The sequence below is a fragment of the Lissotriton helveticus genome, chromosome 4_2 (genome assembly GCF_964261635.1).
Source record: "Lissotriton helveticus chromosome 4_2, aLisHel1.1, whole genome shotgun sequence".
In the NCBI taxonomy this organism is placed as follows: Eukaryota; Metazoa; Chordata; class Amphibia; order Caudata; family Salamandridae; genus Lissotriton; species Lissotriton helveticus.
The window spans coordinates 109,952,058-109,976,995 of NC_136064.1; the positions used below are offsets into that span (position 1 = coordinate 109,952,058).

Here is a 24,938-nt window from a genome sequence, read left to right on the forward strand (position 1 = left end):
CGTTATTTTTGATTGAAATATAGATAATCCTGATTGAGAACTAATGGTACTGGTGAGAATTATTTTATTTAAACTTTGAGGCAGAGAACATTAAGAGCTTGCTTCCTTTTACTTAAAGGAGTTTGTTCGCTTTTAACTGAACTTCCCAGAATTTGCCCCTCACTGAGCCTGATTGCATTGTAGGAGACATTCGTAGGCTTATCCAAAAAAGAAGTCCATGTAGTTTGCGTCCCTTGAAGATTTCTCTGCATGCTTTCCATGCAGTAAAAGTTACAGATCTTGCTGCCTTCCCAGAGCTTCACGTCCTTGCATTGAAGGACATGGAGGCTGCTTGATATGTAGTGAAGGCAGCCCAGCTTGACTCTAAAAATGGTGTCGTTGCCTGCTTTACTAGTACTAAATGTGGCAGAGCTAGCCTCTGCAAATGTAGCAGTTAGCCTTTCTTGCATCAATCGTAGCAGGGCATGCTTCTCCAGCAGTATATGTGGCAGGCTTTGTCTCCATAGCAGTGAAGGTGACAGAGCTTTCCTCCCTGGCAACCAAGGATTCAGACTTTGCCCCCAGTAGGGAAGGTCACACAGTTAGCTGACCTGCCATCAAAATTGTGCAAGTGTACTTTTCCCTATGGCAGTGAAGGTGGTGGAGCCTGCTTCACTGACTTCAAAGGCAGCACACCTGCTATCCTGGTAGTGAATGTCATAGACCTTGCTTTGCAAGGTCTACACATGTCAAAGCTCTTGTGTAACTAGCCAGGTAGTACGATGCCATGTTTTCAGTGATTCCCTACTCTTATTTCCTTTAGCTCCACATGGTCTGTTGTGAGTACAATATTCAAGACTGAAGGCTTGCCAGGCTTCTTCCAGGGAATGACCAGCACATGGCTGCGCGAGGTGCCTGGATATTTCTTCTTTTTTGGGGGCTACGAGTTGAGCAGAACTCTCTTCACCTACACCGGCCAAATGAAAGAAAATCTTGGTAAGTGTGGTTCGGTTAAGAGTGAGTGGAGAGAGAGAGACTATAAGGAGAGGTTGCAAAAGTCTCTTCTGTAGTATGCTTCAGGCAGGTACCTGATAACATAAGCTATGGGGGTTGTTGAGGAGTCAGGAGGCCGCCTCCTCTGGTGCTATGCAGAGGGATAGCCACTTGAGTGTTAGTCCTGCAAGGGGAACAGTCTTGAAAATGTTGAATCAGTGGGTGTGTCCGGGGAGGTTTAGATCATGCAATCTGCTTATTCAGCTTATCCAGGCATTTTTCCTGCCAAGGCCTCATGAGCAGGACACCAAGAGCCTGGTTTCCCACTTGGGCATTTTCTGATTGCTTGTGCAGTAGAGAGCGATGCCGCTTGTGCAGTAGAGAGCGATGCCGTGCGAGCTTAGCTCTGTTGCTGGCCTCTATGTACATCCCTGTTGAAGGTGGTGTCAACGGTCAAAGTAGTGTGTGTTTGAGAGTGCTACAGTGGGCTAGAGAGATGGCCATAGCCTGAAAGACTGCTGGAAAACGAAGAGGTTCATGTTGCGTTGTCCATCCCTCCGTTGCTGAGTATGCGTCTACAATACAATCAGTAATGGGAGATGAATGCCGTATTGGTGAGTGTCATGGTTTAGTGACAGCCTTAGTCTCTTTGCTTTCCTTGCAGGTGCTGTTCCATTGACAGTGAGTGGTGGTATTGGCGGGGCCTGTTTTTGGCTTTCTGTGTATCCCATTGATTCAGTGAAGTCTCGTATCCAAGTTCTGTCCATGGCGGGAAAGCAGAAAGGCTTCTTCTACTCATTCCTGCACATCCTCAGAAACGAAGGTAAGTGGGCTGTGTGCTCAAAGACACAGGGCCTTATAGCACTAACTGCAAAGGTGTATATTTATCTCCGTTGCTGCTGTGCTCGGACCGCTAGTATTTTATGAGCACTGTTCAGTCCATCATGGCACCTACCTGCAGACCTCCAGCCTTCTAAGACAGCCCCTAGATAGACTTTCAAGATACCCTGCTGTGATGGTTCATAACTAGGCTGTGGGGTTTTAGGTTTAAACCTATAATAACTGATAAAACCCCACTGAAAGAAAAATAGCCCTCACCGGTGAAAACATATAAACACTGAAAAAACACCTGCACAACCACAAACTAAATGCCATTCAAAGAAAGGAAAAAGAAAGTGAAAGAGACATTTTGTTCTTACTGAAGGGGTCAATAAAATGTAACTTTGTTATACAAGCTAGCAGTAAGAAAGACTGGCTAACATTATTCTGCTTGAGTTTTGTTCTTTAGGGATGCCACTAAAATATTGTTTCTTCTTCCTTTTACTTTTTTCAGTTTTATGGCATTTGTCTAAAGATGGAGGCTTTAGTTTCACGTTTTAGGTTTAGTTTAATTACTTTATAAACTGTAGAGAACCAGGACATATCAAACTCACATTTGATATTTTGGCTGCATTTGATTCTTTCACTGATAGGTAAAATGGCTAGTTTCATAAAAAAAAATTCTTATATGTGTCATCACATTTGCCCACAGAGAATGGGTAAAAACCCTTAATACATCAGACCATAGTTTCTAGTGGGTCAGCATTGATAGTAGGTGAATTGCCAACACCTCAGGCTTTAAACATTAAATCTAAGGTATAGTGACAAGTATATATATCACCAAGCATCTGGGATAGTGGTGAAAACATGACACCAGACTTTTGGAAAACATGGAACGCAGTGTCACTTGTTATGCTCTGCAAAAAAGGTTATTTCCAAGTTCAACAAAGATTGCCGTGATATTGTTTGTATTTGTAGTGATTCACCTACGTATATAAAAAATTTGTGTGATGACCTATCAAAATTGATACCCGAGCTGAGGTGATTCCCTGTAGGAGATCCTTGCCACTTGTTAGATGGTATGCTGAAAGCATCTTTACAATCTTCAGAGTTAATGAGGAATGCTATTGACTTTTTGTCCATTCTGGTGCACTGTTTTCTTATGCCCAGGAACTAAAACGCATATATTTTTCATTTCGTGCTTTATGTGGCATCAAAAAAAGAGTCATCCAAACTGTGCCCCATAGCTGACGGTTCTGAGCCCAAGGGGCTATGAATGCTGAGAGGGCCTTTTCACAGAAGTTTACATGGGAAGGAAAGCGCGAGCGCACATGACCAAAGACTCAATTCAAATACAATTCACTGAAGAAGTATTGTATTGTGCACTACAATAAGATTAATTTGCAAAAATCTCTTTGGACCTCATCTACACTATACGTACACTGTCTATATACCATGTTCTTTCAGTGCAGAAAGCAAGCAATGATAAAAGCAAAACGTTCCATAAACACCGGAAAAACGCTTTTTCTGTGGTTTTTAGTGGCGTGAAAATGTGTAACCACTGATAACAACTGTTTTTTAAGATATTGAAAACACTGAAAAAACCCCACCAGAATTTACCAAAAATAGAAACTGAAAACAGGACAGCCTATTCATAACTAAATTGACCACAAGACCTGTGGATCTAGCAGATGTTGCATGTTGGTCACACACATAATGATGTACATGCAAAGAAATTACAATGTGAATTCTTCAGATTTTTCATTAGGTCTGCCTCAGATCCCAGAGAAGTTTGAGAAGCTTTTTACTCGCTCCAGCTGGACTAGGATATTTTCATGGGAAATTCTCTAGGACCTCAGTCTTAAATTTGAATTGTCCATGTAAAGCTTATTTCCTAGGGCTGTGCAAAGCCTTGGTATATGTGTGTGTGTGCACGCACCTGTGTGTGTGCGTATATATATATATATATATATATATATATATATATATATATATATATATATATATATGTATGTATATATATATATATATATATATATATATGTATATCTGTGTGTATATTTGTATATATATATGTGTATATGAGTGTGTATGCACACTTATGTGTGTGCGTGTGTGTGTGTATATGTATATGTGTGTGTGTGTGTATATATATATATATATATATATATATATATATATATATATATATATATATATATATATATATATATATATATATATATATATATATATATATATAATGGATTGAAATGAGCTAATTTAGAGTTGCTAAAATTATTGAACACTTGCCCACTAGGGCAGCATGTGTGGTTGCATAATAATGGTGACACCCGACATGCTCGAGCAGGCGCTGCTAGATCACCCTTGTCATCTTTCGGGTGATCTGGACAGCGACACGGAGACTCTGCAGCAATGGCTCACCGATAGGCTGGATGATCTTGCCCCCAAGGTTGCCCCCCGGTCCACGGTGGTTCGGCAATCTGCACCGTGGTTTACGGAGGCGCTCCGTGTGGCTCGCAGTCAGTGCAAGGTGGCCGAGAGGGCTTGGCGCCTTCTGTACGATGGGGAGGCTAAACTTGCCTATAAGGCGGCGGTGAAGGCCTACCATCGGGACATACTTCGTGCCAAGAGGGACTATCTGGCTAGGAGGATAGAGGCATCTGCGAACTCCTGTAAGGAGATCTTTAATATTGTGAAGGAGTTTACGACCCCCAGCTCCCATCCGCCCCCACCAGCTTCGGCGGATGCTTGGGTATGCGATCTCGCTGGTTTCTTCACAAATAAGATCAAGGCCATTCAGGCCACCTTCGTGGAGGAACCGGAAGGAAGCAGCGGTGTGAGGGTGGACTGCAGACTTCCGCAGATCTCTGCGGCGGTGCTGTCCGATTTCCCTACTGTTTCCAACGATGTCTCTCAGATGCTGCTGGCCAATCTCAAATCTGGCTCGCCACTTGACCCCTGCCCTGCCAAATTTTTGGCCGGGATGGCGGCAGTGGTGAACCCTTTGGTCAACTCCATCCTCAATGCCTCCCTGAGGGAGGGAAGGGTCCCCAGTTCTTGGAAAAGAGCGATGGTGATCCCCCTCCTAAAAAAACCGGGGCTCGACACCGAGGCCTTGGGGAATTACAGGCCAATCTCGCTTTTACCAGCGCTAGCGAAGCTAACGGAAAAACATGCCCACGGTGTTCTGTCGAGCTTTTTGGAAGCTAATAATCTGCTCCATCCATCTCAATCGGGCTTCCGTCCTAACTTTAGTACGGAAACGGCTCTGATAGAGGTGACTGAGATCATCAGGGAGACTCTGGATGCTGGCGGTAGGGCCATGCTGGTCATGTTAGATCTTTCGGCGGCTTTCGACACCGTCCCCCATAAGGCGCTTTTAACTAGGCTGTATGACATAGGCGTTAGGGGGACGGTGCTCAGGTGGTTTACTTCTTTCCTTGAAGGCCGCCGCCAGACGGTCTGGGTTTCCCAGAGCTCCGCCGAGATGCCGCCATTGGGAGTTGGGGTTCCACAGGGTTCTGTGTTGAGCCCCACGTTATTTAACATCTTTATGTCCCCTTTGGCGGCCTTGGTGGAGGCGTACGGGGCCCAGATCGTCTCTTATGCCGACGACACGCAACTCCTCTTCACATGCGGGAAAGATCAAGAGTTTGATGGAGAGAGAATCCGGGACTGCCTTGCGCTGGTCTTCGACTGGTTCCAGCGGAACAGTCTGAGGGCCAACTCGGGCAAGTCCGAGATTTTATTTTTTGGTTGCGTGGCCGATCCGGAGTGGCAGCATTGGTGGCCGTCCGACATGAGCCCTCCTGCACAGTCCTCCGTGGTGGCCAAAAATGTGGGCGTCCAGCTAGACAACCAGCTGTCGCTACGAATTCACATTCTTGGCCTGGCCGGCACCTGCTATGGAATACTGAAAATGCCCTGCAAATTTTTGCCTCTGTTGTCTGAGGAGCACAGGAGGATTACTGTGCAGGCTCTTGTCGGCTCGAGGCTAGACTATGCCAATGCTCTCTTTCTTGGCCTCCCCGATTACCTGGTCCAGCGCCTTCAGGTGGTGCAGAACTCTGCTGCCCGGGCGATCTTTGGCCTAGGGAGACGAGCTCGAGCTTCTGGGTTGCTCCAGACGCTTCATTGGCTCCCCATTAGGAAGCGGATCCAGTTTAAATCCCTGACCCTGATGCATAAAGCTCTGCATGGATCAGGAGCTGGATATCTGCAGCGGAGATTGACTTTCTATCGTCCAGTTCGTTCCCTCCGTTCGGAATCCCTCTTTAAAGCTGTGGTCCCGCGGGTGAGGAAGGCCCGCGCGGGAGGGCGGTCTTTTAGTTGCAGAGCCCCCCAGCTTTGGAATCTGCTTCCACTTCCTCTCCGTAGCACTGCCAACTTGCTCCAGTTTAGGAAGGGCCTGAAGACTTGGCTTTTTAATTCTTAGTCTGTTTTACTGCCTACTGTTTTTTTGTTTTTTTCTGATGTCTGTTTTTAGCTGTGTTGTGTTATTTCATTATGAGTTGATGGTGGAAAGCGTCGGGACACTCCTACCGAGTAGCCGTACGCTATATAAAAGTTATATAACATAACATAACAAACGAACAGTTTCTGAGATTTGCATTTATGTACTCTATAATATAGATTGATTTTATGAAATGAGGTGATGAAACATTATAAAATCATGTAAATATTATTAGCTACCACAGAACTTTTAATTGAAAGTTTGTGCAACTCTGAGTAAAAACGGAAGTCTGTTTTCTAGCTCTATGGAATTTTTGGTAGCACATGACCGGTCACATGGTTATATCACATGTTAAATGTACTTGCAAATTTAAAAACCTTTATCCGTGAGCAAGCCTGCTGGGTCAGGCGAAACGCGTTGGAAAGCGGCAATAAAGGATTTATATTGCACCACATTGCGTCGTCTCCTCTTCAGATCGAGTGTGGAGGTGGAGTTCTATATTTGTGTTCACGAGCTGCTTGTGCTCGGAAAAAGACGACGCGCCCTCTGGTCAGGTGACTGCAGAAGTTCGCAAGCGTTGGGATGTATTTGTTTGGCTGCTGTCCCCCTCTGATAACCTGAACGGGAGAAGCCGGAAGGAGTTGCCCGAGATTTCGGAAGCGCCCTGCCTACACGGAGTCCGCTGTGAAATTATTGGGGTTACGGCCGTAACCGTTGGTGAAATCGCACCGGGAAACAGACGGCGAAGAGGTAGGCGGAGTAAGCTCTGAAAATAGACCCAGAGTATGGAGGAAGAGGGAAAGTTAGCAGGAAGAGTTTTGAGAGTGTATTCGATCCTTCTAGCCTGCTGACGGTTGGTGCAATTGGAACTGTATTATTAAAATAAGAATGTCGCTTGAGGAAATGGATGCAAGAGAGCAGGAAGCTCTTTCGATTTTTGATGAGGGGCAAATGGGTTCCTCTACAACACCGAGTGTTTCTAATGCCAATAAACAACAGAAAATGCCAGATGTCATGGGACGTTTAAAACGTTTGGAACAGCTATCCCGGGGGGAACTCTCAAAATGGTGGGAGTCAAGGTCCCTCCAGCGGTATTTGGAGGTTGGGAGAGTCCCCAGGGGGCTTAGAATCTTGGTAGCCCCGACGTATGAGGACCCCGACCCACTCATGTTACAAGAGTGGGCGGATAATAATCAAGAATCCTCAAACCGCATGTTAAAGATATTAATCAAATATGCCAATAGTGATCGGGCCAAGATGATGGAGGAAATTAAACAAATCAATGAGATGTTGGCCAAAGAGGCAAATCAAGATCAAATTAACACCTACAGAAAGGAAATGGCTGAAAGGCTCAAGAAACTAGCAACGACAATTAAAGAACGTAAAGCCCAGAAATTTATTTGGGATAAAAAAGACTATGACCGTGGGCAAATTTACACATTTGCTAAAAATTTGAGAATGTAAGACGGTTGAAGATGAGTAGCGTTGCGCAGAATCAAAATGAAGTTCATTCAGGTGTCAGCAGTGTCCCAAGCTCGGATTTTGAACCCTCAGCGGACAAAGGCGGAAGTGGAGATGGCACAATGAGAATTCCGACAGTAATAGATGAATTTGTTTTTTTTCAAGAGGACCGGAGGTTCAACTTGCGCCCAAGAACCAATGTAACCTACGCAAAACCGCCAAGGGGAAAAGGCAAAGGAACAAAAGGCGGAAGGCCATGAAACAGCGTGAGAGCGTGACTGAACAACTGCTACTCTCCAGCCAACCAACTGAAACTGCAGTAATTAATTTAACTGAAATTGAATTGTCGACAAAAGAAGAAGATATTCTCAATCTTGGTTTATCATTTTGTCCAATGACAGATTTCAATTACGTACAGACAAGGATTGACATTTTTAAATTTACAAGGCTTTTGAAATTAAAGAAACACTTTGCTATGAACCAGGGTCCAGTAAGTGTGGCATCTGTTCCTGGAACCAGTGAGGCCTTGCGGGGAGAACTTAATGTACAGGATATGGATCTATTACTGGAATTACAACCAACCGGAATGAGCATTGACGATCCTAGAAATGAAGATTCATCTGAAATGATGGCCCAGGCAGATAATGTGGCAAGGATAGAGGGGATTGAGATCAACGCTAGTGATCCAACGGGTTTTAGACCAAGATCTCGCTTTATACCATATTCTACACGGGACACTATTGATATCTTCAATGACTTGGTAATCAATGACCTAAAGAATCTTGAAAAATGTACACGTGTGTATAATAAAAAATTCAGCAAACCAGAAAAAGATCAAGTTGCCCTTGTGAAAAAACTAAAAGAGAATGACACGTGTATTATCCGCAGTGCTGACAAGGGGGGGAATGTGGTGCTGTGGGATAGACAAAAATATCTACGTGAGGCCTACAAACAACTAGATAACCGATCATGCTATGTGAGAATCAAACAAGAAGTAATGATAAATAGCCATATGCATTACAATAGTGAGTTGAATGATTGGCTTGGCCAGAATTTAATTACACATGATGAATACAAGTTTCTTAAAATAGATAATCCGGTCACTCCGGTATTTTATTTATTACCGAAAGTACATAAAGACCCCTGGGAGACCCATTATTTCATCTATAGGGAGTGGGCTGGAAAATACATCGAAATTCATAGATTCCTTCCTCAATCCACTTGTCACCTTGCTACCATCGTATATACAAGACACAGGGGAATTCCTTAAATCTATCTATGATATTCCCTGGGAAGAAGATTTGATGTTAGTTACAATTGATGTCACTACACTCTACACAAGTATCCAGCATAGTGACGGCCTCAATGCAGTGAGGCACTTCCTAGGGAATAGGCCCATTAAATTATGGGCTCATACTCAGATGCTGTTGTCTATGGTTTCTACTTGTTTAAAGCATAATTATTTCATTTTTAACAATGAATTATTCCATCAGATCTGTGGCACTGCGATGGGCACCTGCTTCGCCCCCAGCTATGCTAATTTGCATATGGGCTGGTGGGAGGAGCAGGTGGTCCGGAAGCAGTGTCATGAGGAATGGGACAAGAATGTTCTTCACTGGAGTAGTTTTATTGACGACCTTTTTATAGTGTGGAAAGGCACTGTATTGGAATTTAATGTTTTCGCTAAATTACAAAAGAACAGTCTGAATTTAAAATTCACTTGCACTATAAGTACAGAAGCTGTGAATTTTTTGGATTCGACAGTCTATGTGAAAGATAACCGGCTACAGACTAAGCTCTATAGGAAGGAAACATCTAGGAATACCGTGTTACACGCGAGTAGTTTCCACCCTTCCAGTTTAGTAAACAGTATCCCCTATGGGGAGGGTCTAAGAGTATTAAGAAATTGTAGTGACCCTCAAGAAAGAGAGAAGGAATTGAAGACTCTAAATTTAAGATTTAAACAAAGAGGGTACAATGAGAGTTGTCTAAACAAATCCTTTGCGAAAGTGAGAGAACATACCAGAGAAGATGTCCTTTTCAAACCCAAAGTTAAGATGAAAAAAGTACAGGGTAATGAATGTAGGCTGGATATATATATATATATATATATATATATATATATATATATATATATATATATATATATATATATATATATATATATATATATATCACAACCACCGTCTCCTCCCGCAATCGCTCTCACTTCGATCGCGCTGTGGACACAGACACGGACCAGAGTTTCAGATGCTGGTTAGATTTATTCAGCTGTCGCCATAACGTTTCGGCACACAGCCTTGATCACATGACAGCGTAACCATATTTTACGTGAGTTTTTAAAGTGCACAGTGCTGTTTCATGATTGGTCTATTACACACATGAAATTAGAGAAAAGACTCTTCGTTACATTCAACTTGTACCTACAATCACAGGTTCGAACTGCTAGTACATATAAATACCTTATTATAGTGCCTTATTATGCTATAATACATTCATATATATTCACACTTGTGATTAATCATGGGTTAAATCCCGGTTCGAATTTATAACATATTGATACGATTGCAGAATTGTGGGATAAATCCCTTAGTTGAATCGTTACACAAACGTAATCTTCTCGGTCTTTCCCTATTGTACTGACCCTACTCATCCCAATACGTGAAAAGTGCATAATTGTGCTATTAAAATTTATATAAACTTGAACTTTTTTTGGAGTAGGACTGAGCTTCGAATTCTAAGTCCACTTGTTTCATCTATTCTGTCTCAGCTTCCAGTGTCGTTTTCCTCTCATATTGCATGCTCATTTTGCTCTATGCTTTTCAGTCTTTTCATAGGTCACCACTTGCTATTGTTTTGATAGGCTAAACATTTGGAAATTAAAAAACTCATATGTTTCTGAGCATATAGCACTTCCATCTGATGCAAAAACCTGAGTTATTATGTACACTATGTCATAGTTATTATCATGGAATGCATTGCTAAGGAATATTTTCTTGTATGTATTACATCAATGATATAATCTTAAAACCATAAATATAATACAATCCATTAAAATACATTTTTCACTATACCTAAATAAGAGTGTATTTGGAATTTATTTATATACAATATTGTAACCATTAATGGATATTCCTTATAGACTTACTTCCTGAATAAGGATTCTGATTTTTTCTATCCTAGTGGAGACATGTGTATAAATCCTCCGTGAGCTTCAATCCCCCTGGTTGTTTGCTGTTGAATTTTAAAATGTAATTGGTTTCCATTTGGCGCAATTTTGCCTCTCTGTTACCTCCCCTCCTACTAGCTGTTATAGCATCCACCACGTAATATATCAGTTCTTTATTATTGCTCTGATGGTGTGTTTTAAAGTGGCGTGCCACCGGGTAGGTGTTGTCCTGTGTAGTTATTGCCCTTAGATGTTGCAGTATTCTTCTGAGAACGGGGAGCTTAGTGCTCCCACATATTTCAGTTTGCATGGGCATTCTAGGACATATACAGTGAATTCCGTCTTACACGTTAAGACTTTAGTGATTGGATGTTCATGTTCACTAAAGCCATCACTGTATACCCGTTTATTGACAGCGTGTACACAGGCCTTGCAGGTTTTACCTCTGAAGAACCCTTGGTTGTTTTTGTACCATGATGTGCTGTCCAATATCTCTGGGCATGTTACAACTACCCTCTCTCTCATGTTGGGCGCCTTACTGAAAGTGATGGATGCCTTTCTGGGGAGGTCCTGGCCAATAATGGGGTCTTTGCTCACTGTAGGCCAGTTTTTATCAATTTTGCGCACCTCCCGATGTTGGCTACAATATCCAATTATTATTCGGAAGGGTTCAGTGCTTGCTCCCTCTTTGCTGCCTGTTGCTATTGGTACGCTATGTGTCTCAGCCGAGACATCATTACGTCCAAGCAACTCCATTCTGTCTTTGATCATAGATTTCTGGATTGCCTGTTTGATTGTGTTAGCATGGTACCCTCGTTCCAAAAATCTAAGAGTGCTGGCTTCCTGAGCTCTCTTAAGTTCCTCAGGCTCACTGCATAGTCTCCTAAGCCTTAGCATCTCCCCGTACGGAATGCTCCGTATTAAATGAGCCGGGTGAGTGCTGCTCGCGTGCAGTATTGTATTTCCTGCGGTGGCTTTTCGGTATAGCCTGCTCTCCAATTTATTGTTGTGGGTATACACCTCGATGTCAAGAAAGGGCACCTGTGTCTGACTCATTGATACCGTCAAGTTAATATTCAGGTCATTCTTATTTATGTTTTCAATGAACCTCTCTGCTTCTTCGCACGTGCCCCTCCATACAACAAACAAATCCTCAATGAAGCGGTACCACGCAATCACATTTTCACTCATCTCTTTAGCAAACTTGGTTCTGAGGACCAGTTCCTCCCAAGCCCCCATGTGTAAACATGCGACGCTTGGTGAAAAACTGGCCCCCATTGCCACCCCCTGCCGTTGTCTATATAAGAGATTATTGAATATGAACACATTATGCTCCAAACAATATGTTAGCATCCTGAACAACATAGCATTATGCTCTTTAAAATCTCCAGTCCTTCTAGTCAAGTAATATCTGACAGCCTCAATACAGTCCAAATGGCGAATGCTCGTATAAAGGGCACTCACATCAAGGGCTAGCATCCAATCTCCAGGTTGCCATTGGATGTTGTCTAATTTGCATAGAAAATCACCAGAGTCACGGACATATGAATCCAGGGATTGCACATATGTTTGGAGAAAATAGTCAATATACACTGACGTGTTCTCAAGCAATCCCCCTCTTGCATTTATGATGGGTCTGCCCAGGGGGTGTTTAAGGTCTTTATGCACTTTAGGAGTGAAGTATATTATGCACTTTAGGAGTGAAGTATATACAGGGCATGGTTGGATGGTCTACTTTGAGATATTGAAATTCACATTCTGATATTAGTTTCTTGCCCCTTCATAAGTAATGAATGATATTCAGTTTGCATCCCCTTTACTAATACCGCATTTACCCTCTCATAGTTATTGCGGTCGTTCAGCTGTGCATATGCCTCTTTTTCGTAAATTTCCTTTGTCAATAAGACCACATTGCCTCCTTTATCACTTGGTCGTACTATGATGTTCTTAGCTTTTTTCATTTTAATGACCAATCCTTCATAGTCCATTGTCAGTTGGTTATTTCTATAACGTCCCTTGCATATTCGCTTGTGTCGATCTTTAAGATCATTTGTAACATTCTCATGGAAAATGTCTATTCCATCGCGCGGCATTATAGGACAAAACATAGACGGAGGTTTGAAGGATGTTAGCCCTGTCTCACCCTCTTTTTCAATTTGTGTGTTAGGTTTACTTTCTATTTGCATCATAGGTTCCGCTCCTTCAGTCTCCCATAAACCCACCAACTCCTGGATGAGGGTTCCCATTTGCTCCCTTTGACTTGAACTACTGTCTGCAGGACGTTTATTGGCATTCTTGATCTTGTAATATTTCTTTAATTTCAAATTTCTCGTTGCCTAATAGATGTCAGTCCGTGCTGCCACGTAGTTGAGGTTGGATTTTGGTGCAAAAGATAATCTCAATTTCAAGATTTTTTCTTCATTTTCAGTTAAAACCATGGGGGTGAGATTGATTATCGTTTTGTTTGTGGATGTTATTGTTTCTTGGTCCATTTGCCCCGACCTCTCCACGTGGGCTGTCCTCCATTTCCTCTGTTGCCTCGCCCTCTGCCTTTTCCTTGTGATGTAGTTCTTCTTCATTCGTTGTAGTTTTTTCACGTCCCAGGTCTTAGTGACTGCAGTCTGTCCTGGCATAAAAAACTGATTTCTTCTCCCGGGGAGGGTCTCTTTTTCAGTGTTTCAGATACCACCTCCCTTTGTTCCGACCCTGATCCGCTGCCTCCTTCTGAGCTAAAATCAGATATCGTAGAATCAGTTTGATCTTTGCGCATTTTGTTATGAGGCCCCTTTTCCCGCCTCGCTGCTTGTGTCTTGCCTGACAGCGTGGTTCGCATGGAGTCATACCGTTTTGAGAATGTAAAGATCTGCCCTAGTTCATAGTCTTTACGAACCCTTTGCAACTTGTATGTTTTACGGTCTATAATCTTTTCTTCTTCTTTTTTTAGCCTTATTTTCATTTCTTTTATTAGTTTCTCTTTTTCATCCTCAGGACCCATAGTCTCTAACTCCTCGTTTTTGGCAGAGATTTCATCTAAAATTCTTGCCCGATCTATGTCCGCATATTTGATTAGGACAAGCACTTTTTGCCTCGAAGCCTCGAGGTTTATATCTGCCCATTCCCTCATAAGGTCCGGATTAGGGTTTTCATAGCTGGGTGCTGTGAGTATTCAAAGTCCCCGCGGTATCCTGTTCACATCTATGTACCTCTGTAAAGACTTCGATTCCCACCATTTAATTTGTTCCTGGCGGGATTTCTTTTCCAAGATTTTAATTTTATCAATTAGAGAGCCGAAAACATCGTGCTCTCCCTAGCCTCCCGTTCCTTTACGCTGTCGGCCGACATTTATATTTGCTGATTACTTAGTTGTGGGTGTCCTGTTAAACTGTGAATACTTATTATTCTTAGTTACTGATAACGCCGCGCATCGATTTATGCTTTCCTCCCTCCTGTACCTTAGTTTTGCGTTTTCGGAATCCTCAATCCTCTTCCCGGGTATGCCGTGCCCTTTCCTCGGTGCAGGTTCCTCGGGGGCTGTAGGATTTCCGGATCACTTTCAGTACTCGGGGGGGGGGGGGGGGGGTCTGACGCTGTTCCTCCTCACGGAAGCTCCAAACTTGCTCCGGGAAACCCCGGACCGGATACCACTTCGGCGTTGACCTATCAGCTTTTCCCTCTCAAGCTGATTTTTGGAAAGGGTCCGTGTTAAGCTGTGTGATATCACTGACGGCTAAACATATAGCACAACCACCGTCTCCTCCCGCAATCGCTCTCACTATATAGATATATAGATCTATATATATATATATATAGATATATATATATATATATATATATATATATATATATATAGATATATCTATATATATATATATATATCTATATATATATATATATATATCTATATATATATATATATATCTATATATATATATATATATATATATCTATATATATATATCTATCTATATATATATCTATCTATCTATATATATATATCTATATATAGATATATCTATATAGATATATAGATATATATATATATATCTATATCTATATATATATATATATACACAAAAAAGAATGAGAACTCTGGGTAGTTCTCCAGTTTAGGTGGAAAGCAGCTCCTGTTAGAGCACTCAACACCAGCGACACTCTAGATCTAGATGGATAGCACTGTGCTACTCCTATGCTTACAAACTTTGATAGAAAAACAGACATTTGAGGTGAGCAGATCTAGAGTGTCGCTGGTGTTGAGTGCTCTAACAGGAGCTGCTTTCCACCTAAACTGGAGAACTAGCCAGAGTTCTCTCATTCTTTTTTGCATAATTTATGTGTCACTCTATGCCTGAAAGGGTTTTGTTTTGATATATATATATATATCACACACAAACACACACACACCTCTCCCCCCCAATATCCTGGTGTTGACCAAATCCTGCAGAGAGAGAGAGAGAGTCACACCCTTATCAAAATGTCATATTTTGAAAGTTGAGTCTGGCTCCCTTCGGGGTCTGGGTACCAGTGGATTGTTATTGCGGCTACACCCGAGCAGGGCTTTACTGGAAATAACAAAAACATCCCTTCTGTCCTTGGTCTGCTACATATGCGTCTCAAAGTTGGTAAGCACCACCTTATTGCCTAGAGCCTGCTATGGAGTACTGTTCTTTCTCTGATAGCAAATGTCATTAGTGTTGAAAAGAGGAGATTTGGTACCAACATCTGCATTGATTTTTGGAAACAAATGTAGGCGTACAACCTGCTACTTGTACCTAGGAAGTGGCACCAAGCCCCAGACTGCATTTCATCCTGTTATTGATGCTATAAATATTCCTTCAGGTATGGCATTCGGTGAAAATCATTTTTTATAGTACCTTCAAACCCATTGCTCAGTTACCTTAGGGGGGGTCTAGTAATGAGGCATGAGTAAGTGGAAACCCTTAATTCCTTAAACAACACTTCAATCAGGGTTAGTAAAAACACATCTACTTCTCCAGTATTAGGGGTGTCTTTCATAGATTCACATGCTTGAATAGTTCCCCGTCGAAGTGGGAGTCCCACGGTACATAACCTAGTAGTAGTAAGAGAGCATATATACATAAAAATATACATAATATATACATATATACACATAAAATAATATTCCATAATATGTACATTCTTTTCAAAAAATAGTCTTGAAGTACCATAGAACAAAATAGGCCCATAGAAAGCATTGAGGGAGAGCTCACTTTAGTAACATATCAATGTCATTATAATCCACCCTCCAGCCAATCACGCTATAGCACCCTCTAGAACCTTCTCCTCAGAAGCTCAAGCCCTCAGATTTTCTACCTCACATCGTGTGAAGGGAGTCTCCCTGAGCTCTGCTCAGTTTTTTCTTCATCTTCAAACTTTCAGCTATGTCGACAACAAAGAAGTCTTTATTCAGACCCTGTTCCTCATGTGGAAAACTGCGTCTTTTCAAGGAGGACCCGCATAAAAAATGCATTTATTGCCTTTACCCGGATCATGAGGTGAGGTGTTGTAAATTTTTCAGGACATTTTCCAATAAGACTTTGAAGGATAGAGAGGCCAGTCTCCTTCTGTGGCTACAGAAGTTGAAGACTTCGGACAATACTGTGTCTGATTTAGAGTGTTTCTTCTCGTCAAACTGCAATCTCTCTGAAGCGTGGGTCTGAGTCTGACATTCCTTCGCCTTCTCTGAAGAAAAAGAAGCTTGTGGACGCTTCTAAGTCAGTCTCCCCACGGGATCTGCCAGCCTCTTCGCCTGCGGGACCTAGTTCTCTGGTGTTGCAGATTTCCCCTGTGCCCTCGTCCTCTAAAACGAGAGCCAGCTCGTCGACGCGGCCGTCGATGACGACGAAATCAGTCGACATTATGGCTGCGACGACGACGACTTCCTCCCTGTCGACGACGATGACGTCGACGACCACTACGTCGATGCTGATTCAGGAGGTCAGGCCTATTTCTTCTATTAAGATCTCGACGACGACGAAACCAGTCTCGTCGACCCAGTCCAAACGCCATTCGTCGACCAAAGCTTCGTCGACGTCTCACTCTTCGTCGACGGTGGCCTCGTCCACAGTCACTGCCCCGTCGACTATCAGCTCCTCGTCGACGGCTACTTAGTCGACGACATCTTCGACAACGTTACAATCCTTGTCGACGACCACAAAGTCAGCGTGGACGAAAAAGACCTCGTCGACGGTTAAAGTTCCTTCGTCGTCGGAAGCCTTAAAATCATCGACGTCAGGACACTCTTCAGCAAAGATCTCGACGGCGACATCGTTGACGTCCTCGACGACTCCTCTGGATTTGACCCGTTGCGCCATCGCTCCAGTCCTCCACCTCAACTGTTTGCCTCTGAAGAAGGGAGTGATTCAGAGGGCTCAGATGTGGACAATAACTTTCGGGCTGCTAGTAGCCCCTCGAGTTACGCATTAAATACCAGGACTGTGATGAATCTGACGAGCAGGAGTTGCATGTCTCTGTACCGAAAACCTCGCATGCTGGTGAACATGATGCTCCTATGGCACAGTTGCCTATGTCTTTGATCTCCAACCTGCAATACATGCTTGATGACTACAATCGTCGATTTCCACCATCCACGCCGCCTTCTCCATTACCTCCATCTACACAGCCTTCTGTGACTGTTCCACGAGCAGCGTCTCCTACCCCACAACTTCCTGTTCGTGTGGATACAGATATTAATACGGATACTGACCCAGATGACGCTGCAATGGCAGATTGGGACGCTTACCAGTCACAAACTCCGTCACCTCCTCCAACTTCTCCTTTGGCGTCGCCTCCAGTTGACATTGGGGGTTTCCATCTGTTAATGTCAAGAGCTGCCAAACGGTTTCATTTGCCTATGGTTGTCAGGCAAGAAGACTGTTTTCTATATGCGTATTGACAAGAAGTATAGGGCTCCTGAGGATTCCCCTGCTTGCTTAGTCTCTCAGCCGAAACCCGACTCTGTCATTACGCAGGCTGCACAAAGAGGTCCTGTAATCCATCTTCTGCTTTAACATCACCGCCGGATCAGGATGACCGCCGACTGGACACCATCGGCAAAAAGTTCTCCACGATGGCTGCAAACACTGTTCGGGCTGCAAATTCTTTAGCCATCCTCGGCTGTTACAACCGACAGATGTGGTCCGAGATTGCTGCCTTGGTTGACCTCATACCTGAAGCATCTAGAGCTGAAGCACAAAAGATCGTGCAGGAGGGTGGGAAGATTTCCTCAGAAATCATTGACTGTTGTATTGATATTTCCTCGACTGGTTTGTGGCAGTTAGCTGGCGCTGCAGTTTTACGGAGACAAGGCTGGCTCAAGCCTACATCCTTTCGGCCGGAGGTACAAGCTAAAATACTTGATTTGCCCTTCGATAGTGAGTCCCTCTTCAGAAAACATGTGGACGACGCCCTGGAGTCTATTAAAAAGGACACCGATTCTGCTCGCGCCCTAGGTTCTCTGCAATACCGAAACAGGCCTTTTCGTGGAGCACGTGGTCAAGGTACAACCTCCAATTTTCATGGCTCCTCCCAATACCGCTCTTACAGTGATAACAGACAGCGTTACTCCAACCAATCGCAGTCTCGACAGAACGACTCCAGGCCATACAGGCGTAAAACCACTTATAGAGGTGGTAACTCCTCCACTAAATAATGACTTTCTCAACTTCAAGTCTTTTCCCACTCTGCAGATTGGAGGTCGAATCTCCCAAAGACTTTTCAATTGGTCACAAATTACTTCGGATCGTTGGGTTTTGGAGGTTATCTAAAAAGGCCATGCTCTGGAGTTCACCAAGTTCCCACCCAACCGCCCACCATCTGGTCCTCCTCCAAAACATCTCAAGGAACTGTTTGCACAAGTCGCAGAAATGATCCAAAAAGGTGCAGTCGAAAGTGGTTCCTCGAACAACAGGGGAAGGGCTTCTATTCCCGCTTTTTTCTTATCGGGAAGAAGTCGAGAGTGGCGCCCAATTTTAGATCTCCGAGCCCTCAACAAGTTTGTCAAGTCCAAGACATTTCGAATGCTGACTTTGCTGGAAATCTTACAGTTCCTGAATCCAGAAGAGTTCCTCTCCACAGTCGACCTCCAGATGCCTACTTTCATGTGCCAATCCATCAAAGGCACAGAAGGTACCTCCGTTTCAAAGTGGGATCAAAGCACTACCAATTCAAGGTTCTACCTTTTGGCCTTCGTTCCGCACCGAGGGTCTTCACAAAGATCATGGCTCCGGTGGCGGCTTATCTACGCCTGCAAGGCATACAAATCTACCCTTATTTGGACGACTGCTTAATAAAGGCACCAACCTTTCTGACAGCAACTCAACACACTCCGACTTGGCTTTCCCTCTTCCGCAAACTGGGTCTCTCCATCAACCAAGAAAAGTCACATGTCCGTCCCTCACAACAGAGTCTTTCTGGGAGCGTTCATAGATACATGTCTCGCGAAAGTGTTTGATTCGCAAGAACGTCTAGATCGTATCATCAAACTAATGACTCTTCTGCACTCCAAAAGGTCCGTTTCTGTCCGGATGTTCAAATCCTTTCTGGGCATGACCTCGTCCTGCATACCACTGATCCCCAACTGCAGGTTGCATATGAGAGTCCTTCAAGTAGAATTGGACAAACAATGGCGGCAAGTCTCTGGGTCGTTCAATGACGGTCTTCCTGACCCCCCGCATCCAGGGCGCATTGGAAAGGTGGGCTCACCTTCCAAACATCACAACAGGGTGTCTGTTTCAAGAGCCGGCTACCACGCTTACCCTTATGACGGACGCTTCCTTAGAGGGTTGGGGTGCTCACCTTGGTGAGATGTCAATAAAGGGCAAGTGGACAGTCGACCAACACAAGTGGCATATCAATTGGCTGGAGCTTCTGGCTCTCTTTCTCGCCGTGAAATCGTTTCGTCTACTGGTGGAAGGGGAGTCTCTGTTGGTGCGTACAGACAACACCACCAGTATTCACAACTTCAACAAACAAGGAGGTACGAGGTCTCTTCTGCTGTCCTATAAGAACTGGGACCACCAGTTCTCCGGGGGGTAGCTTGGCTCGAGCAGGAAGGCAGCCAGGGGCTTACGTGTAAAGCAGCTACTCAACACACTTATCCACTGAGACAATAAGTGGGCGCAATAATGGAGACCACACCAGTGTTTGTGGATGAAAATCAAGATCTTTTATATAGGCTTTAGATCAAAGCAATTCGGGCATTAGCATTTCATTAGCATCTCATTCAGTACTTCAGTAAAGCATCTCATTAAAGTATTTTCCTTGAAGCAGTAAAACATCAAATAACACACCTATAACAAATAACAAAATAATCACGTTATACTCTTCAGCAGGCTAAGGGGGTACCTCATAAACCATGGACTAACATTTCAAGTAGCAGTTATAAACATTTCCTCTTGTAAATATCAACAGTTCAAGACCAGAAACCATGTCATCAAAATAGTACGGGAGTAAATCAATCAGTATCCTAACACAACCCCATCAGGATTCATTGAAGCCCGCCCCTGCAAGAAATTTAGTACAGGGAAATATTACCACTTCATCAGCAAGCTTAAAGGTAATTAGGGGTGAACAGTCAATGCAGCATGAGCCTGTCACCATGCACCAGCAGTTAATGAGGTGAGCGATCTTGTTACCAACTTAGCCTGAAACAGTTAATCAGGATGAGCCGTATTGAAGGACCTCTAGGCTTAATTATGGCCTCCTAGACATTTAGAGGCGCACGGGGGCCAACGGGGCCCAGTCTCAGTTCTCCCCAGGGGAGGGGCGAACTCGGGGCCTTACCCGGCCTTCCACCCTCCTCCCCGGGGGTTACCTGCGTTCTTCGGCCCTCCGGGGCCCTTGCGGTGATCTGGGAGCAGGGGGGAGGGTTTCCGACCCTCCCGTGGGCCTTGCACGGCCAGTTGCGGCAATGGGGGCAGCGGTAGTACACTGGCGCCCGCAGAGGTTCAGGCGCAGCGTGTGGGGCAAAGCGGAGGGGGCTTTTGTGGACCTCCACCCCCTCCGCGGTGAGACAGGGCTGCCCCGGGTGCCAGGGCTCGCCGTGAGAGGCGCGGGGCGGTCGACCAATGGTTGCGCGTCTTAGGCGGGGGCGCGGCCGATGACGTGGCGGCGCTCCCGTCACGTGACGCGGGCCCAGGAAGGCTTCGGGCCTAGTGTCGCCTGGAGGACTCGGTGCGGCGTCCCTCTCCTGACGCACGGGGGCCGCCAAGGGGGTACAGTGACGGCGCTGACTCCCACAAAGCGCCGGGGCCGGAAGGCGGGGCACTTGAGGCCTGAGGAGAAGTCCGGCGGCCCTCTCCTGGCACACGGGGGCCGCCGAAGGGCAATCTTGTTGGCTCACAAGGCGCAGCAGGTACGCGCTAGCAGGGCTCACAGCGCTCGATGAGGATCGCGCATGGGGGGTGGGCTTCCAGCGCTCCTGGAGGGGCGCGACAGGGGAAGAGTTCCTGAGTTCAGGCAGTCTTTGACCCAGCGCTTGGAAAGGGGCAATTACAGTGCTTTCAAATCATGCAGCAAATAGGCAGGCAGGATCTAAGGCACAGAGAGTCAGTCAGGGGTAGACAGGCAGGGCAAATTAGGCCCAGATGGAGGCAGGGAGCGCGCAGAGCAGCACAAGTCCAGTACCTGGTCGATTTCCCCCAGCAGTCTCTGGTTGTAGGCAAGTAGTCTTCTTGGCGCTTGGATGGTTCTGCGCCCTTAGGTGATGGTTTCTTGAAGGGGGGGGGGGGGTGTGAGTTGGAGGCTGGATGAGTTTTCCTCAGTCACTGCAGATGGACCCTGGGATTCCCTACCGCTGGGCCAGATCAGGGGGTTAGTCTAGGACACCTCACTCAGCTTAAGAGGCAGCACCTAAATCCTGTCACTCCCAGTGGCATAAGTTCCTAACTAGGCCCTCCCGCCTAAATCTCCTGCGTGGGTTCCCTAGGTCAGTGATGCCCCAACTGACTAGAAAAAGTTCCCTCCTTTGCTTAAGTATGCCCAGGTCAGGTGACCACTCTCTAAGGCGGCAAAAATCAACTCCGCCTTTCTTCTGGAAGGTTCCAGGAGCTTCCCCACTCTACCTATGGACAGGGGATGGGAGGCTGGCATTGCAACATTGTTTGGGGATCCAGCCAGCTCCTGGCAACTAGGGTGCTACACTAAAAAGACCACGCTGCAGTAGCAGGGGCAACCATGTTTGTAGTAGAGAGCACCTGCACCCTAACATAGATTAGCCATGAAAAGGTGCCCAAAGACCTAAGGGCCAACAAAAAGAAGGTGGGAAAAATTAGGCAAGGGCAAAAAAAAAAAACACAGGGAAAGACCACCCTAGGGCTGACAGGTCTAACATGCGTCCCCCCCAGCCGAAAGAGGGGAGAGCTACCCAACCTCTAGGGAGTTCTCGTCACTAAGGCAGAAAAACCGGGAGAGACCATCAGCATTGGCATGGTCCGCTACGGGCCGATGTTCCACCCTAAAGTCCATCCCCTGTAGGGAAATGGACCACCTTAGCAACTTGGGATTTTCGCCTCTCATCTGCATGAGCCAGCGAAGGGGTCGGTGGTCGGTTTGAACTAGGAAGTGAGAGCCAAACAAGTATGGCCTCATCTTCTTCAAGGCCCAGACCACAGCGAAGGCTTCTCGCTCGATGGTACTCCATCGCTGTTCCCGAGGGAGGAGTCTTCTGGAGATGAAGGCCACAGGTTGGTCTTGGCCATCAGCGTTGGGTTGCGACAGCACGGCGCCTACGCCATGCTCTGAGGCATCTGTCTGCACGATGAATTCTTTTTGGAAGTCTGGAGTGGCCAGCACCGGAGCAGTGCACATCGCGCGCTTCAGTGTTTCAAATGCCTCCTGGCAAGCAGCCGTCCAGATCACCTTGCCTGGCTGCTTTTTGGACGTCAACTCAGTCAAGGGGGCCACGATGGTGCCATATCCCTTGACGAACCCGCGGTAATAGCCAGTGAGGCCGAGGAAAGCTCGGACCTCAGTCTGAGTTTTGGGGGGCTCCCAGGCCATGATGGTCTCAATTTTGGCCTGGAGGGGTTGCACCTTACCCCCGCCCACCAGGTGTCACAGGTAGACTACAAATCCCTGTCCAAACTGGCACTTGCTAGCCTGGATGGTGAGGCCAGCACGTTGCAATGCCCGCAGCACCTCCTGGAGATGCTGCAGATGGTCCTCCCAGGTGCTACTGAAGACAGCTATGTCATCCAGGTACGCCGCTGAGAAGGACTCCAGGCCAGATAGAACCTGGTTCACCAACTGCTGGAAGGTGGCCGGAGCATTCTTGAGCCCGAAGGGCATCACTCGAAACTGGAAGTGGCCCTCGGGGGTGGAGAACACTGTCTTCTCCTTCGCTCCATCGGCCATGGCAATCTGCCAGTACCCTGATGTCAAGTCGATGGTGCTGAGCTACTTGGCTGCTCCCAGCCGGTCAATCAACTCGTCTGCCCGTGGTATCGGGTGAGCATCTGTCTTGGTGACAGAGTTCAATCCCCGATAGTCCACACAGAACCGAAGTTCTGGTGTGGTGCCCGGTGGAGCTGCTTTCGCCACCAGCACGACCGGACTAGCCCACGGGCTACTGGAGGGTTCGATCACTCCCAGCTCCAGCATTTTGGTCACCTCACCCTGGATGCTGTTCTTCACTTTCTCGGAGAGCCGGTAAGACTTGGTTTTCACTGGCGGACTGTCACCTGTGTCCACATCATGGGTACACAGATGTGTAATTCCAGGCGTGAGGGAGAACAACGAGGCGTGCTGCGCCAAAACCTGGCGGCAGTCCCTCTGTTGCTCTGGGGTCAAGGATGGGGAGAGGACAACTCCCTCCACTGAACCATCCTTCTCCTGAGCCGCTAGAAGGTCAGGAAGAGGCTCACTTTCCTCCTCCTCGCTCCCATCCGTCACCATCAATCAATCAATCAGTGCATTTATAAATCGCGCTACTCACCCGGGGGGTCTCAAGGCGCTTGGGGAGGGGGGTCCGCTACTGCTCGAACAGCCAGGTCTTGAGCTGCTTCCTGAAGGCGAGGTGGTCCTGGGTCAGGCGGAGGTGGGTCGGGAGGGAGTTCCAAGTCTTGGCGGCCAGGTAGGAGAAGGACCTTCCTCCTGCGTTGGCTCTTTGGATGCAGGGGACGGCGGCGAGGGCGTGGCTGGTCGATCGGAGCTGGCGTGTGGGGGTGTAGAAGTTGAGGCGGCTGTTGAGGTATCTTGGGCCTTGGTTGTGTAGGGCTTTGTGTGCGTGGGTGAGGAGACGGAAGGTGATTCTCTTGTTGACCGGGAGCCAGTGCAGGTCTCTCAGGTGTCCGGAGATGTGGCTGTGTCGGGGGATGTCGAGGATGAGTCTTGCTGAGGCGATCTGGATCCTTTGGAGTCTTTTCTGGAGCTTGGCGGCGGTTCCGGCGTAGAGGGCGTTGCCGTAGTCTAGTCGGCTGGTGACGAGGGCCTGGGTGACCGTCTTCCTGGTCTCGGTGGGGATCCACCGGAAGATCTTACGTAGCATGCGCAGGATGTTGAAGCACGACGAGGAGACGGCGTTGACTTGTCTGGCCATGGAGAGGGAGGAGTCCAGGACGAAGCCCAGGTTGCGTGCGTGGTCTGTTGGTTTGGGTGCGCTGCCCAGGGCGGGGGGCCACCAGGAGTCGTCCCAGGCGGAGGGTGATGATCCCAGGATGAGGACTTCCGTCTTGTCTGAGTTCAGTTTTTAGGCGGCTGTTCATCATCCACTCGGCTACGTCTTTCATCCATTCGTGTAGGTTGGCTCTGGCGGTGGCGGGGTCATTGGTGAGGGAGAGGATCAGCTGGGTGTCGTCGGCGTAGGAGATGATGTTGAGGTTGTGTTGGCGTGCGATGGCCGCAAGGGGGCTCATGTAGACATTGAAGAGGGTGGGGCTGAGCGAGGAGCCTTGAGGGACGCCGCAGATGACTTCGGTGGCTTCCGATCTGAACGGGGGGAGGCTGACTCTGTGTCCTTCCGGCGAGGAAGGAGATGATCCATTCTAGTGCCTTCTCCTGGATTCCGATGTTGCTGAGGCGCTGCACTAGGGTGCGGTGGCAGAC

General features: G+C 46.2%; 1 protein-coding gene across 1 annotated transcript in view; it reads left to right on the plus strand.

Annotated features, from left to right (window-relative positions):
- The window catches only part of LOC144752236 (mitochondrial ornithine transporter 1-like), a 196,785-nt gene that overhangs the window by 65,276 nt on the left and 106,571 nt on the right, over window positions 1–24,938 (plus strand). Inside the window, exons 5-6 of the mRNA XM_078640234.1 lie at window positions 803–975; window positions 1,637–1,795. Coding sequence (XP_078496360.1) covers window positions 803–975; window positions 1,637–1,795 — 332 coding nt within the window. The remainder of the gene's footprint in view (window positions 1–802; window positions 976–1,636; window positions 1,796–24,938) is intronic.